General features: G+C 42.8%; 1 protein-coding gene across 1 annotated transcript in view; it reads right to left on the reverse strand.

Annotated features, from left to right (window-relative positions):
* SYNJ2 (synaptojanin 2) overlaps positions 1-3,789 on the reverse strand; it is a 65,666-nt gene extending 61,877 nt beyond the window's left edge. The window contains exon 1 of the mRNA XM_059467445.1: positions 3,300-3,789. Within this exon, the coding sequence (XP_059323428.1) occupies positions 3,300-3,420 (121 nt within the window). The 5' untranslated portion in view covers positions 3,421-3,789. The remainder of the gene's footprint in view (positions 1-3,299) is intronic.
* Positions 3,790-16,766: the final 12,977 nt, after the last annotated feature.

Here is a 16,766-nt window from a genome sequence, read left to right on the forward strand (position 1 = left end):
CCACAAGACAGCATCAAATTGTTAGCTTACACATTTGAAAGTGTTTATTTTAATGAGGAGTTTGCCAGCAGTCCATAGCCTGTATTGATTCTGCACAAGTGTGTGTTTTTTCAGATTTCTTTTTTTGTAACACCACTTCTAGGACAATCCTCATTCCCTTCAGCCACTGGAACTAGGTTAAATTCAACATTTAAATTTCTTCCAGTACAAAATTATTATAGAAGCAATTAAACTTTACACAAGTGCAGATGTCATGCCTGCTCAAGGGCAGAGATACTTGGTACCCAGGGGGGAAAAAAAAAAAAAAGAGCAATGACTAAAATTTCTTCTCAAGCCTTCACTGTCCATCTATGATTATTCCTCTCTACAGTTCTGTTTACATGAGGGTGCAACTGCAAAACTACATAAACTGTTGTACAACTTAAGTGTTCCAGGTATACCGATCTGCTTTTATTTACTGTAGGGGTTTGCATAAGGCACAGTTGCAGAACTCCTTCTCACCACAGGTATGCAATTTTTAAAGAACTTTATTTTAGAAACAGAAAACTAGACAGAGAGGCCAAAACTAACACAACCCTAGGACTAGTATGTCTGAAACCACACATACACAAAGTTTATGTTAACCTCCCACTGCCAAGTTCTATGGTTAGCAACAACCTAAAGGCAAGTCAAACAAAACAGAATTAATGTTGTTTCTGTTACCACCCTGCTGTGAAGCTTCCTCTTCACAATTCTTCTAAATTCACCAGCACAATACCTACTACTGGTTTTCCCTCCTTTTCTGGTCCTCTGCTGCATAAACAGAGGTTATCTAAACAGGCTCCACTGGACAAACTAGCTCTTCCCACAATACAGGAACCAACCCAGGAAGGAATAGAGGAATTAAATGAAATAAAATGACAAAGTTATTACCATGGAGTGGGCTGAATGCCAACACAGACATGATTGCAGTTATCTCAAGACATGACACTTGACTTCCAAAAGGCAAGGCAAACAGGCCCTTTACCCTATACAAATCACTACTTCAGAATTCCTCTAACACATTTTAAGAGAGACTGTATAAATTCTATAATCATAGAATCACAAAATCATTCAGATTAGAAAACATGTCCAAGATCATTGAGCTCAACCATTAAACTAGTACCACTGTGTTCATCATTTAAACCATGATTCCCAGCTTCCACATCCACGCACTTTTGGATCACTTCCAGGCATAGGAGTTCCCTCATAGCCTGTTTCCATATACCTGACCATCCTTTCCATGAAGAATTTTCTCCTAATATCCAATCTAAATCTGCCCTGCTGCAAGTTGAGGCTATGTCCTCTTGTTCTTTCACTTTTTAGCAGGGAGAAGAGGCCAACCCTCACCTGGCTACACCCTCCTTTCAGGCAGTTGTAAAGAGTGATAAGGTCTCCCCTGAACCTCCTTTTCTCCAGGCTGAACAACCCCAGCTCCCTCAGCTGCTCCTCACAGGGCTTGTGCCACAGATCCTTCACTGGCTCCATTGTCCTTCTCTGGACACACTCCTGTTTAGAGATAGACCAGGATGCCACTGACCTCTTTGTTCACCAGGGCACACTGGTGGATCATGTTCAGATGGATGCTGAGCAGCACCACCAGGTCCTTTTCATCTGGGCAACTTTCCAGCCACTAAATCATTTCAGGCATAGCAATTCAAACGGGATAGCAACACTGGGAGAGAAAAAACTACTCTATGCTGATGATTCCTTTAATTAGTGAGATTTCAAGTCATTCCAACCACTGGTCCTACAGGTGGCTCAGGGCTGGCTAGGTGAATACTGGACTCTCCCTTTTATTCATGCACATTGGTGTTAGGAAGTGGAGCGGCTTTAGATTTTTATCAGAATAACAAAATACAGACCAGACCCCATTAGTATTCAGTTTTAATGTCAACAGGTTTTTTTTTCAGGGAAAGTGAGTAAAGTTCTGCTCAGTACTAACTGACTTTGCACTGCCAATTCACTGAAATCTGACACAAAACCCCCCTCTAGAAAAATGTAACACATTTATGTCCACTATTACCAAAGAATTTTGCAAGAAACGGAACCCCCAAAATATTGCACAACATGAAACTCTAATAAAATATAATAAGCAAAACAAACAAAAATCCCTACAGTGTGGCAATAAGATATTTTCCATGACTGGTCAAAATTTTCCCACTATCAGAACCATTCTCGAGAAAATCAGCTGCCCCTTGATGACTTTTCTGGCTTTCATCATTTTATTCTGCATGTCCTGCCAGTGTACATTGTGGAAGATTCAGCTCAGTGGACCCAGATCCTGAGGTGACATTGTGACTGACATTGTGCAAATCACAATGTCCACACAGATCTTACTACAAACTACAGTTTGAGCTGCTTGAACACAGACTCCTACAATGCTGTGGACAGCAGCATGATTGCAGGCACAGGTATTATGCAGAACACAATTTAAAAATACAGCACAAGCATGTGTTCTCCTACATAGCTGTTTGCCCCTTGAATTCTCAGTCACCTCATTTTTCTGTGTCTGCCTCAACATTAGCGACACCAGCATTGCATTAATTCAGGCCCAACAAGTACCAAAAGCACAAAGTGAAACAACGCTGAGAACATTTATGAGACTCCTCCAGAAAAGCCAGACACTCAAGTAACCAAATACCGTTCAAACCACAGGGGCAACACAGCAAGAAGCCAGGAGTTTTTTAGGGGAGACAAATCTCAAGTCAATCATCCCAAAACACCTCTGTTGTGAGCTGGCTATCTTCAGTGGTGGTTAGCGCCTGATGTAGCTGAGTAGAAACTTCCTCAAGAGGCTGCGGACCTGATTTCATTACCTGGGCCCTCCTCTGCAGCCAAGGCTGTAGGGGATAATTCTTGTACACTAAAGGTGCCCTGTGCCGAGACCCCACCGCAGCCGGGTGGCCTCTCCTGCTCCTTCTACCCCGGCTGCTGGTGAGGAGGCTAGAGATGCCCAGAGCAGCGATGGAACGCGGATCGGGAGATGCTGGGCAACCCTCCATGCAGGGCACGTACCGGGGCTCACCCAAATGCGCCAGCAAGGGGCCAAGCCTGGAGGGCCGTGCTGGAGGCCTGGGTGTGAGGCGAGACGCTCCCCGCAGGCAGCATCCCACTGGAGGTGGCTCCGCTCCCCTTCCTCTCTCCATGCCATTGGAGGAAAGTGCCCCAATGCTCCTGGGCATCGCCTGCTGCCGTCGCACCCCACTGTCCCCTCACAGGCAGAGGTGGGCACGTACGGACACCCACGGGTCCCCAGGGCCGCCCCCGCAGGCACTTACTGAGCGCCGCCACGGTGCCGGCCTCCAGCAACAGGCAGTCCTGGCGGCTGCGCGCCTCGAGCAGGGCGCTCGGGCCCGGCTCCTGCTTCCAGAGCAGCCGCAGCCCTTTGCTCAGAGCCATGGGAGCCGCCGGCCGCGGGCAGGAGGGCGCAGGGGTCCCGCCGGAGACGGTGGCGCAGGAGCCGCACGGCGCGGCGCTGGGGGGCCGCCGGCAGCCCCGCGGGAGCCTCCCCAGTCCTGGCCGCTTGTCCCGGGGAGGCGGGCCAGGAGGGCGGCCGTGCCCCGCTGCCGCTCGCCGGTCACCTCAGCAGGCCCCCGAGTGCCTCCGCGGCCGGGGCGCCCAGCGCAGGGCGAAGGACGCGGAGCGGCCCCGCGGGCGGACCCGCCGCTGCGGCCGCCTCCTCGGGGAGCCCCGGCTGCGGCCAGCGAGGCGGGAGCGACCTTCCCCTTTGCTCTCCGCCTCTCTCTTCCCACCCACGGTAAACTTTCCAGAGTTAACTTTGTCCCTCTGGCTCCGCGGCTCCTCCTCCTCCGGCACAGGTAGGAGCCGCCGGCGGGGCGCTATCCCCCGCCCTGCCCGCGGGTGAGGGGAGGAGCGGCGGCCGCGCTGTGGGCCCGGCCGGGCGCTGCGGGGCCCGGCCCGGCTCTTCCCAGCCCAGCTGTGCCCGGCCCTACTCGCCCCGGCCCCGCCGTGCCGCTCCCCACCCCCGCGGGTGGCGAAGGTCGCCGTCGAGCCGCCGGGAGCGCGGCCGGCCCAGCAGCGCCTTGAGGCGCCGGAGCTGTTCCGCTGCTGCCCCGCTTCTTCCCGCTTCCTGCGGGAGCGGCCGCCCGGGATCCCGGCGCGCTCCCCGCCGGCACGGAGCTCCCCTCGGGGCTGCTCTCCCACTGCGCGCTGTACCGTGGTGTAAAGAGCTGCGGGCAAAGGCACAGCGCGCTTGTTCTGGTGTTGTAGGGTTCTCATCACAGTCCCCTAGTGAGTCTGTGCAGGGTGAGTGCTGGTTTTTTTCCGGGGTTCACCGAGAAGGAGTGCATTGAGGACGTAGGCACAGGTACGCCAGTGTGTTCGGATGAGAGAAAAACTGGCTGTAATCTCTAGCAGAACATGTAGTCCTATTCATACACGAGTAAACCACGTAGAATTCTGTTGGTTTTTGGGTTTTGTGTTTTGTTTTTTTTTTTTTTTTTTTTTTTTTTAACATCACAAATTATAACTTGAGTTAAGGTGTAGAGAAAACTGCAAACTGTTATTGTTGTCTCACATTTACGTTGAGAACGTCGGTCATGGCTGTGCGCTGCCAGGTGGAATGTCACAGTCCCGGCCGACTTTGAACGTGATGGAAAAAAACTGAAAAGCAGATACTGCCTTTCTGTCACACACATCTGGTTTATTTATTTTATAACCAGCAGTAATTCCGAAAGGAGATTGATTTTATCTTTGTTTATGGTGCCTCCTTAACAAAGCATTCTGAAAGGGTCTGGTATGGAAAATGAGATTGGTGTTTGTATGGGGCTTCCCCCCTGCCCTGATCCTAAACTTTGATTATAGTATGTAGGGTGAGATGAAAAGTACTGGGTGAAGCAAAAGAAATTACCCAGAAACTGTAGAAATTAAGTGACCAGGATGAAAAAAGCAAGACAGTGCACAGCTCAAAGTTAGGGAGTTTTAGAGGATGTAAGAACATAGATTAACCATGCTCAATTTTAAACAGGAAAGAGATTCCTTTCTAACAGCTACCCAATGTGAATGGCAGACCAAAAATCAGTTTATGTCTTTGACATCTTTCACTCTTTCCCTAGAGAAAAGTGCTCATTTGAGATGAAATACTTAAAGTATCACTTAATCCGTGCTGCCCAAGAGAGTTGCGTCACATTACTTTAAAAAGTTGCCCTGGATCATACACTTACGTGTTTAAAAATAGCAGAAAAAAAAAAAACCACTTTTTTTTGTTGTTGTTGTTTGTCTGTGTGTTTGTGTGTGTCTTTGCCTTTAAGGAATTATTCTTTACAGTCCCCTTTAAACTCCATCATGAGAACAAACTCTCACTGGGAGGACACAGGTATGTCCCTCTCTTGCCTGTGTTTTAACTCCTTAGTAATTTTTGTTGTTAGTTCTTTTCACTGTGTCCAAGAACACACAAGTTAGGATTGTTAATAAAAAGGTTACTGTCAGATTTGTTGGGTAAAATACTGAAGAAAGGATTGGTGCACCTGGGATAGTATTTTTTAACACCTCAAATCATTATGAGGGGATAAGGATGTGAGAGAAAAACTCAGATGAAGATGGCAGACTGGGAACCTTTAGCAGTGTGTATGACAAAACACTCTCTGATTGAGTCTGTTCTAAGCTCTTACAAATAGATCTCTTCAGTGTGTTCCATTGCAGTACATCCACTCAAAAAGCAGTCAGTCAGTTCATTAGGCTTTGTGTCAGAAACACAAGCCTGAGAAAGCAACAATCAGAAAATGGTGACAAGTAGCAGTAAATAAACCCATTCCTTTTACAAACCTCCTTCACAAAGACTGACATCTAAATTTAGGGCTTGTATAGGAACCTTCCTCAATATATTGGGGATGTGTTCTTTTTGATAAGATCTTTTCATCTAACCAGACTGTGTTTCAATGCATGGAAGGGAAAGTATTGAGATTGACGGATCATCTCTTAGTGGACATTTGGAGTTGAGCTGTCTTGCTCTGGACCTTATGTATGTGAGTATTATGGAAGCATTAATTCCTGCAGTCATTTGAGGAGTCCCTCAGGTGAACTCATTCCCTCTTGCACAGCACTTGTTTTCACCCAGGCCATACACTCTCATTACCTCCTCAGCAATTTTTCATTTCATCCTCCTTTCTCTTTGGAGTTTTCCTTCCTTTTAATCTCCTGCCTTGACAATGTCATCATGCTAGCTGCTTTGCCCCTCTTCACCCATCTTTGGTTCTTCATCACTCTTTCTACCTTTGAGCAGTCACAGATATTTTGCATTGCTTTCTGAATGTTCCTTCAGCTGAAAAGTGGGAGGTGATCTGCTGCTGCCCCTGCAGCCTTCAGCTGGGAGAAGCAACAGGTCAGTGGGCTCTCTCTGCTATTTGGCATGCATAGAATAGTGGGACTGTTTTGGGGGATGGAATATGTCTTGTCTGCAGCTCTGTCCCTTTACTTACCTTTTCTCTTTCCAACTCCTTTTCCAGCTCCTGTCTTCATAGGGGCAGGGAGGTCCTTCTACCTCTATATCAGAAGGGGAGGGATCCTTAAGGTCTGATGATGTTTGCTGACTGTGGAACTATGTGAAATGCAGTTCAAACAAAATTGCAGCAGTGGTATGTTAGGGGCAACCTCTATAGAAGGAAGACACAGGCTTCAGCTACTAAATCAAGCTCAGTTCCTGTTAACTCCTGTGGCATAAATTGTGTTGAAGACAATGTCCACACTGTGTTTGTGCATATTTTCAAGCATTCAGCTGCTACCTCAGTGGTTACCTCAGTGTAATGTCTGAACACTTTTATCTTTTTCAAAGTCACACCATTTGGTTTTAATTTCTAATCCCTTCTCCTCCCCAGCCCCTTGTTTACCTTGGAAGCATTGCTATGCATCAGAATGTCTCCTGCTCCCAGGTCCTTCTGGTGATGGGTGTTTCCAGGGTCTGGATAACTGCCTCCCTGAAAAAGAGTCCTGCATGCCACCTTAGCAGGTGGCATTGTTTGTTTGTCTGAAGACCATCTGAAGAGGAACAACAGGGATGTTGCAAGACAGAGTTTAGAAGAACTGGACAGTGCAAGGAGCATTTGGCTTAGCTGTCTGCTCTCTGTCTGGAATAGCTGTGTGAACCCCATATCCTGGACTTTGGGGTATAGGATGGGTGTCCCTGTAGTATTTCTTGTCTGTCTTTACGTACTGTTGAGTGAACTTTGCAGTCTGGAGCTCTACAAAAAGCTTTGGTGATACACTGTAGAAGCAAACAAAAGATACTTTTCTTTGTCTAATATTATGCTACTGAAATAGCTTTTTCAGTAACTTTTTGAAGCTCTGAGATTAAATATATGACAGCATTTCCTCAGGATTTTTGGCCACTTGCACATAGCCTCAGTGGTCACAAATTCCTCAGGAAATGTGTGTGTTTGAGAGGTCATTGAAAACAGTTTGGGTTTTGCCTTTTATGACAAACTTTTGACTTTAGCAAGTAAAGAAGAAATAGGGGAAATATCTTAGCATATTTTTTCCTGCACATGGCATTCAAAACAAGTAACTGCTGCTAATATGCAAAAACTTCTGCTATGTTTCCACTTTTTCTAGCTAACATTAGAATGAATTTTATTTACAGCTGAATTTGACACAGAGAACCATTTATAACTTCTAGGCTAAAGTGCTCAAAATGGTGCTCTGAAAGTAACTGTGGGGTTTTAATGTCAACTCTTAACACTGTTGGTGAAGCAAAGAAAATGTCCCTGCATCTCTCCTCTTATACTCATGGCAAGGTCAAACGTTCTTTGTCAAAATCTAAACAAAACATACTAATTTTCCCCTCATGTTTCTCATGCTTTTCAGGTATTTTTGAGGAAATGCAGTGGATGTTGGTAAGTAACAGTGACCTAGCTCAAACTGTATTGGATTGTCTCTGTAACAAAGTATCAGATGTCTTTTGTACACAAAGTTCTTTACTAGGCCAAGAGAAGTGTAACCAACTAGGTCACTGTTACTTACCAACATCCACTGCATTTCCTCAAAAATACCTGAAAAGCATGAGAAACATGAGGGGAAAATTAGTATGTTTTGTTTAGATTTTGACAAAGAACGTTTGACCTTGCCATGAGTATAAGAGGAGAGATGCAGGGACATTTTCCTTGCTTCAGTTAGTGACAATATTTTCAAATTTCTGCTCCTGTTTACAACCTTTCCTGACACGCTCCCCTTATTCCTTGCCATTGGGGTCTGTGATCCTTACAACAGGACAAGAAACTTCTAATGCTAATTAGTCTGTATTGTATTACTCTTTAATCAATTATTTGGAAGGGGAAGGTGGGTGGGTAGGCTCAGACCTGAGCTTCTGGTTCAGCAGGAGCTAAACATATGTCTGACTTTAAGTATATCAGTAGCCTAAATCTTGCAGCTCCTTGCTTGGGTGAATAAACTTCCTTCTCAAATGAATAAACAGTGCAGGTCTGGCTGCTCAAGGAGGTTGGACTGGAAGCAAACTACCTTTAGGCTCAGACTGAGTCAGGGTCTATCTGGCTGCAGGCTGTAGCTCCAGATTGGCAGAAGATTGGGCTGTGAATTCAAGCTCTTGAAGATGTAGCAGAAGTGGTTGAGAGATGCTCTGGTGGAGTGCTAACAGTTTCAGAAATGCTGCTAATGAAGAACTATTGCTGGGAGGTCAGTGGAATTTCTCACCTCCTCTTCCACCTATACTTTAACTCTGTGTGATAAGTGAAAGAGGGCTCTCTGGAGAGGCAGATCCACTGCATTCACAGGCCTTTTCTTATTAGGAGACTATTTTCAGTAACAGCAGCTGGTTTAAAGCTTAACATTCTTCATCCCAAAACTATGTGCAGAAGAGCAGCAATAGTCAGATGACGTTTATTTGGGCAGAAATAGTGACCAGACTACCAGATAAAATTTTTATTCTTTCTTCCAGACTGACATGATTATGATTAGTTGTAGGTATCCTTTTCTTATGTTCAAAGGACTAGGAAGCCACAGAGTTCTCCACTGCTTCTTGACTCATTTTCTGGAACTCCTGATATGAAAAACAAAATGCTTAATAAAATAGAAAATTTTAATTTACTGGGCTGCTTAATATCTGCACAGGAAGAGCTGCAGCAAGTATGCTGGAAGTTTTTCCTCAGTGAGCACATACCTCTTCATCAAAAATTGTGCACACCTCTCTTGCTTATCAACAGTGAAAGCCGCGGTTACTGGTTACCCCATACCAAGGGATATAGATTTGATGAGGCAAAAGAAAAATGCCTTCCTTTTGTCCATGAATCAGCTGTGAAGAAAACTCCAGGAAGAGGCAATCCCACATTGCCAGTCATGGCATTTCAGCAGTACATAGTGGCCATCATTGTCACAGGTGGTGTGACACTGGACTGCTGGAAGAGACTGCCTGCAACAAAGGGATTCCTATCTTCATTCTTAAATAAGAATTTCACTATTCTGTTGGTGTTCCATATCTGTATGAAGGAAAAGCAGAGTTTTCATGGCTGTTCAGAATCCTTTCAGTTTCATTGTCTGTTGAGGTGTTGTAACTAGACAGAGAGAAACAGATGAATACAAGAGTGGACAATGCAAGAACACCACAAAAAGCAGGTTATGATTCTGACAATTGACCTGAAAAGGAAATAATTTAAAATGATAAGACACCCCCAACCTTGTATTTTTAGAGTAACCAAATAATAAAATAATTAGGAAAGTCAAGGACAAAATGCAGTCAGGCAAGTGACAGCAGGACTTTATATGTTTCTGGATAATTTTGATGGTACACTCTGTTTATTGAGGAAAATGTTAATTTTTGATCCCTCTTACTATGATTAATTTGTAAATGAATTCTGTTAATATAAAAATCTTTAGTTATTTTGTCCTATTTGGTAACACAGACTATACTTGAAAAAACAAAGGAGCATACAGGGTAGATGAGACCTAAAATGAGGCATTTAGAAATTGGGGGGGTGGGAAGAGAGAACAAAGAGAATGGCATTTCCATGTTCAGTTCATAACTAATGAATGTTAATTCTTTTATAGCTTATTGAATTCTAGTTTGCCCTCAGTGGGATCAGACATTCAAGGAGAGTATCTATTATGAATTTTCTGTGTGTAAACTTTAGTGGGAGTTGATTGAACATAATAGGACATCTTAACTGAGTGTATGTCCAGTAATGGCTACTTACAGCTGTAGTATTTTATAAAGGATTTTGTTAATGAGATGAGCACATGTTCTGTGTTAACAGAAATGTATATATAAACCCAGTGGAGGCTTATATCTTAAAGTTCTCTCACATTCCAGTTCTGTTTTTTTTTCTTGTATACAAAACACAAAGCTAAAGTAAAACTAAGGTGGTTTGGTTTTTTGTGTCTTTTTTTTTTGTGAACAAAAGTGAAAGTTGGACATAAACTGTCCATTTAAAAGTTTCAGATTTATTCAAGTATTTGAATGAAAAAAAGGGGTTAAAATAGTTTTCTATTTGGAGAACACCTCTTTAATACAATCAAATCAGCCACCTCACAACCAGTACCACCATCCTACAACTACTGAGAAAAACCTTACATCTCTGGAATGAGTAGGTGAACTTCTCCAAAATCTGAAACAATCCAGAATCTCAGTCGGTACATCAAAATTCAGTTGGAAACATTCCCCAGGTTTAAGGTTTGGGTTTTGTTTGCTGCATCTATCTAAAGATATAGAATTTCTAGTTCATGCCTTTGATAATGGACTACTGGTTGTATGCCAGATACTAACCCACAAAGCAAAAAGAGTCATTCAGTCACTGTCTAAAAGGAACAAAAAATGTCTTGCATGCATAGATTTGCTCTTCTGTGATCAAATGTTCAACATTTTTTCCATTTGAGTTGTTTCCAGTACAGCATATGTGGTGCTTTTAAAATGAAGTTAGGCTTCTTTGTCTCATTTAATTTTATAAACAGATGCTTTGTGGTGCTATGCCTCCCCATGCTTTAGAAAGCCCTATCCATTAATTTTCAAATTTAGCAGAGTTTTCGCACCAAAGAGCAAGGGGAGCAAGAGGCAGTGTAGGAACACATTCTTATGAAGGAAGAGAACATATTTGTTTACCTGAAAGATTGGGGGTTTGGTCTTTTTTCAACTGCTTTTTGTAAAGTTTGCATGGCATTGGGCAATAAATCTCAGGTGTTCCTCTGCTTTTCAGCAGCTTCATGGCAAGATAACTTAGACTGAATAGTTTGAAAAGACAGTGAATGTGAAGTAGTTCAAATCACAGTAGTTAATGGAGTTCCTCAGTATACCTCCAGTGTTGAACTGGAGAAGGTTAAATAAGAACTAAAATGGTAAAATAGAGCAAACTGGCTAAGGAGTCAAGCTATTTCACAGCCCCATTTATGGTGAGGGCAGAGTGAATAGCATATGTTTTTCTTGAAAGGAAAGGAGGACTGCAGAATGAAGTGTTATCTCTGTCAGTGCTGCTGTAAAGGGGTAGCTGACAAAGCACAGTGTGTGAGTGAGGGGAACAGACCAGAAAAGAGAAGAACTGAGGGAATACCAAGGTTCAAAGTTATTTGAACAAACATTTGGTATGTTACATTATTCCCAATGCACCAGTTAAATCTACAGACTCTGTGTATGTGCAAGATAACATAATTTGTAAACTCATTTGCAGGCTACTATTCTTTTGATTCACTCCAAATATGTGTGTGTTTATCTCAAAAGTTACCTGGGTGAAAGGGAGGTGAGAAACCATCTTTCTCTGTAGGCTGTGCTCAATTCCTAGGACACTTTCTCACTTCAGTCACCATTACAGACACCCCAGTAGCATCAGCAACCCGGGAATGCTGCTGTGCGTGGGAAGGGGTGAGCACAGAGGGCGAGCAGGCCAAAATACTATCAGCAGTTTGGTAGGGAGGGGGCATGTAGTGGAAAGACCTTGTGTGGGTGTGGCTGGAAAGGCTCAGCAAAGCTGTGGCTTTGGGAGAAAGCCAGCTCATGTCACCCCTCTGACTCCAAGAGTAAGAGCCCTTCTTCTGCCACAGACCTTGTCCACTAGGATTCACCTTGTGCAATGTGTTTGCTGCTGCTGTTGTTACCTCTACATCAGCAGCTCTCTGGATTGCCTTTCTTGCTGCGCTGCTGTTGCCCTTCCTCTTCTCTGTCCCTCCCCATTTCATTCTCTGATGCTTTTTGCCCACTTGGTCCACTGATGGTTAGATTCTGTAATTAGTGACCCTGACACCTAGAGCTATTGCAATTACTTCCTGTGTCTTTTAAAAAGGTGGGTGCAGTGACAGATTTCCTGTGCTGAGAGTACAGAGTAGCTATCTTGAATAATGTTCCCTGCATATTTTTGTGGGAGTTCAGCAGAATTCTCTTTTTACTTATTCCAGGAATTTGAAATAGACTTTGTCAGGTCTTGGAGATTTATTGCAAACTACATGGAAGGGCCAGAACCAGTGCAGATCCTTTCCACATGGAAACACTGATGCAGAGAGTTTATAGTGTGCCTAAATAAAAGCAGAGATGCTTGTGAGTTTAAAAATGCCTCTGGGAATGCCTTTCAGATTAACTAAACTCAGTTTAATTGTAGAAGATGCTGCTCAGAATGGATGAGGCAGGATACAACATACTGCAGAGAAGTCTTTATTACTACTTTTAAGCAACCTGCTGCTTTAAGAAGCACATCTGTACATGTTGATAAGGGTAATTACAGGACTTTTTGTTTATTTGTACTTGAACTAATATCCTAATGCTGGCTATTGAGTTAAACTTAGTGGTGGCTGGAGTCCCATAGGAGAAAAATCTCAGGTATCCTGAGACAGATTCCTCAGAACGTTTCCTTACCATGCCAGAAGTCAGCTACACTCACACTTAGCACCTCCTCTCTGCCCTCAGGGCCAGCAGCTGTCCAGCACAGCCTCTTTGGCAAAGCACAGGGCAGAACCACTTTGCTGTGTAAGATCTCAGCTGGCTGCACAGGGTCAGCTGAGGTGTCATTGCATCTGATGGAAAGGCAGGATGGAACCAGACAGTGACAGTGCACACCTGTCCTGTCTTTGTGTGCCACACACACACCTGTTCCCAGCCACAGTTCAGCAGTGCACCTGAGCTGATTCCTGTTCTCTGGCTCCACAGCAATGAGAAACAGCCCAGGGCCTACCTGCAGGTGTCTGCTCAGACTCCCTTACAAACATCCACTACAGTGTTTCCTTGTGGGTTGGGTTTTTGGGGTTTTTTTTCTGTGTGATAAAAAAAAAAAAAAATCACTTCAGGAAGGCCTGTTTTATTTTAATATTTAAAAATGGCTTAAGCCCACTAGTCATTTTTACTAGATTCTAACACTAGATAATTACAATTTTAACTCCTTGCTCATGGGAGCTGTGCCAGACAGCACCTACAAACAACTCTTACCCTAGGAGCAGCCCCTCAATCCCCTGTGAAACCACTGCAGTCCCTGTGAGTTGCCCTTCTTAGTGATAATTTTACAGCACATTCAAATGGATCCCAAATCCTGCAGCCATCCTGCAGGCTTATTTTGTAGCATAGCAGTTTGTGGATAGCAACCTTCTGTTACTGATTGTGAATTTGGTTTAAATTTGGAAGACTTTCATGAACAGTTGCATTGTGGATTTATTTGTTTGGGAGGCTTTTTTGGATGTGTTTCCTTTCTGCCAAGCATTAAGACTGTGGTTGTAAGCAGCAGACAGACTGGCACAAGTTGTTATTATTGCCAAACAAGCATAAACATTCTCAAAGTAGGGAAGAAATGTTCTAGACTTACCTCCTTCCTAGGGGCTTGGAAAAAAGTCCTTGTTTTAAGTTTGGTAGGTCCAATTTGTAACCAGGTAGAAAAGTGTCACTACTCAAACAGGGAAGACACATGAAGAGTTTTCTTACTCCTCAGTTCTCTCTGCTGGCATAACCAGTCTGGAATGGTGGAGTCCTGGTGAGTGCAGTCAGATGGGAATCTTCTGGGGCAGTTATGTCAAGCTCAGCAAATCCATCCCAGCAGCAAGCAGCCTGGCTTATATTTTCCTACTACAATGCAACAGATGCTATGTTTAAGTTTTCACTTCTCTCCCAGCTGTTGAATTTTTAAACAAAATCTTACTGAGTTTAAAAATATAACTCAACTAGTCAGGAACTAGTCAATAGTTAGAAAAATTACCCTCACCCCTATTTGGCCCTTACTTTTGAGGCAGCTTTTCCTTTTGCAAGAGTTTAACTTGATGAGTTACTGGATACACCAAGCTTGACAAGATTCTGTGTCTGGCTCGGAATTTCATTTAAAATAATAACATATAGATAGATGGATGAACACTGGGATACACAGCATCACTCCCTCATTTTGGGCTTTGTTTCCAGCTTGCCATTGGACATTACAGTGACATAAAAACCCCAACCAAACACAAAGTTTGGATTCTCACATTTTAAGGGAGTTTAAGAAATGCCAGTAGATATTTCTGGTTCATAGTACAGCTGTGAGTGCTGATAGTATTGTAAGGGGGCGCTGTGCTTACCAAAGCCCTCACAACACTCTTATACAATGGTAAGAACATACCAGCAATGACCCCCTCCAACTGCCCTACAGCAGATACAGGGGCTCAGAGATGCCAACAAAATGAATGTAGTGCAATGTATGTCAGAAGTACAATAAATTTTAATGGGTCCAAAAAAGTCTTGATGAGCAGGCAATGCACAAGGATCATATGGGAGCAGGGAGATACTCTTCCTCCAAAACATGAAGCAGAAAAGTGAATATAATGAAGTGATACATTTAATCTTTTCATTTAACAGGATTAAGAGATCAACTTTTATCTAGATTTACAAATATTACAAAGAGTTTGTGTTTCTTGAACTGTGTCTGAAATGGCAATATTATTTGCAAATTATTTTACATAATTATTATTCCAAATAATTCATAGTCCTAGAAACTGCTACTACTCCTCATATGAAGGGCTACAGAGTACAACAGCTAGTAATTAAGAAACCTAAATCTTGATATAATTACAGATTGAATGAAGGCTGATAAATATTTAGATTTGCCATTGGAAGTATTGTTATATTTAGTATCCAGTTCCATCCACAACTGTATTTGTTTTGGTTTTTTAAACAGACTGATTTTCTTCAGTTTTCTTCAGATATGCTGTTATAAATGGTCACAAATAAAAGGCTTGTCTTCCAATTTATTACTGCCCTGTTTTCAACCTCTATCCTCTCCTGTGGTATCAAAAGGAAGACAGCATGTTCTTTACAATCCTCATTCTATAAACTTCAGTCTGCTATCCCACTATTTTTGCATCTCCTGTGAGTGACTAAACTCATTAGTCATTGAGGCATCACATAATCACATAGGTGGGTGTGGGGGGCATGCTCTGACAAGCAATTTAATTGGGACAGGTCAATAACTAAGGTCAAATAACTAAAATACAATTTAAAAAAAACCCAAACCACTTAATACTGTTTTTTAAAAAGTCCCCACAATCTTTTTATATTTTCTGTTATTTTAAAAATCTTACTGTTTGTGGTTCTTCTAAGATAACCTCTAACAAACCTCTTGGAGCTAGCAACTTAATAACATCTTTAGAATTACATACTTTTTAGGAAAACAGTTAATCAGATTTTGGGGTTTTTGGGAATGACATTTCACAAGACTAAAAACCACTGAAGAGTAGCAATTTTAGATTTAGATCTACTGAAATTTAATTGCAACATAAGGCAATGTGAATTAAAAGTGACTTTGAATTGAAAAATGCGTGCTATGACCAGTTTATCAGCAAATATCTTTAAAAAAATTAATAGTTGTTGAAGATGGTAGGTATAAAAGGAAAACTAAGGGTAGCAGAAGTCTGTTGTTAACAGAAAATAATAAGTATTACATGCAGTCTTGCTTCAGCCCCAACAGAAAACTGTGACATACAAAAATGTATTTTAACAGAATATAGCCACAAGTTAGAATAAGGGAAGAACAGTATTTAGTAAAAATGAGAAAGATGGCATCAGATAGACAGGATCAGTTCAAAGAAACTAATAAATCCTATTGCAAAGCAAACAGTTTTTCAACCTGTAAATGAGAAGAACCTAGAGTTCAGAAAGTTCAGCAGGAAGGCAGTAAGAATATCTGAAGGAACACAAAAAAATTAGGATAGTTTAAGAAAATCTGGCCAATCAGGAAAGATTAAAAGGCCCAGAAAATTAAAAATAGGCAAACACATTCTTTATAAGACAAGGAAATTAAGCCAGCTTAAATACTGCAAAATCTCAAGAGTCCCAACTCACGTGCAAAGAGTCATGGGAGTCAAAAAAAAGGGAAAACAGCTAATCCAAGTTGTGACTCAGATGTTCTCTAGAACAGCATGGGTGTAACTGACATTGCCACGCGACAGAATGGGTGGATTGGTCACCAGCCAGTCAATATATTTCTAATTCTATAAGGCTGCTTTTGTTAGGATTGCTTAGACAGGAAAAAGGGTTTCTTCTGCTCAAGTGGTGACCTCAGGTGTTAGCATTAATTTTATCAGAAGAGTTATAGGAAGGTATGTGAAAAAAAGCACTGACCAAAGACCCCCGCGCCCCTTGCCAACTAACCAGCCCCTGCCGGTGCATGTGCACGTCTTCAAGGGAAGCCCTACAAAAAGCAGAAGCACCAGTGGCAGGACACCTGCCTAGTGAATGCTTCCCTTGCTGCTGGATTGCACTTCCTCAGCCTGTGGAGGGAGTAATTTTGGCCAGTCCAGACAGAGTGTCTGGTGCATGTCAAACTAAGCCACAGCACAAGAGATGCATCTCTTCC

This window comes from Ammospiza nelsoni, chromosome 3 (assembly GCF_027579445.1).
Source record: "Ammospiza nelsoni isolate bAmmNel1 chromosome 3, bAmmNel1.pri, whole genome shotgun sequence".
Classification (NCBI taxonomy): domain Eukaryota; kingdom Metazoa; phylum Chordata; class Aves; order Passeriformes; family Passerellidae; genus Ammospiza; species Ammospiza nelsoni.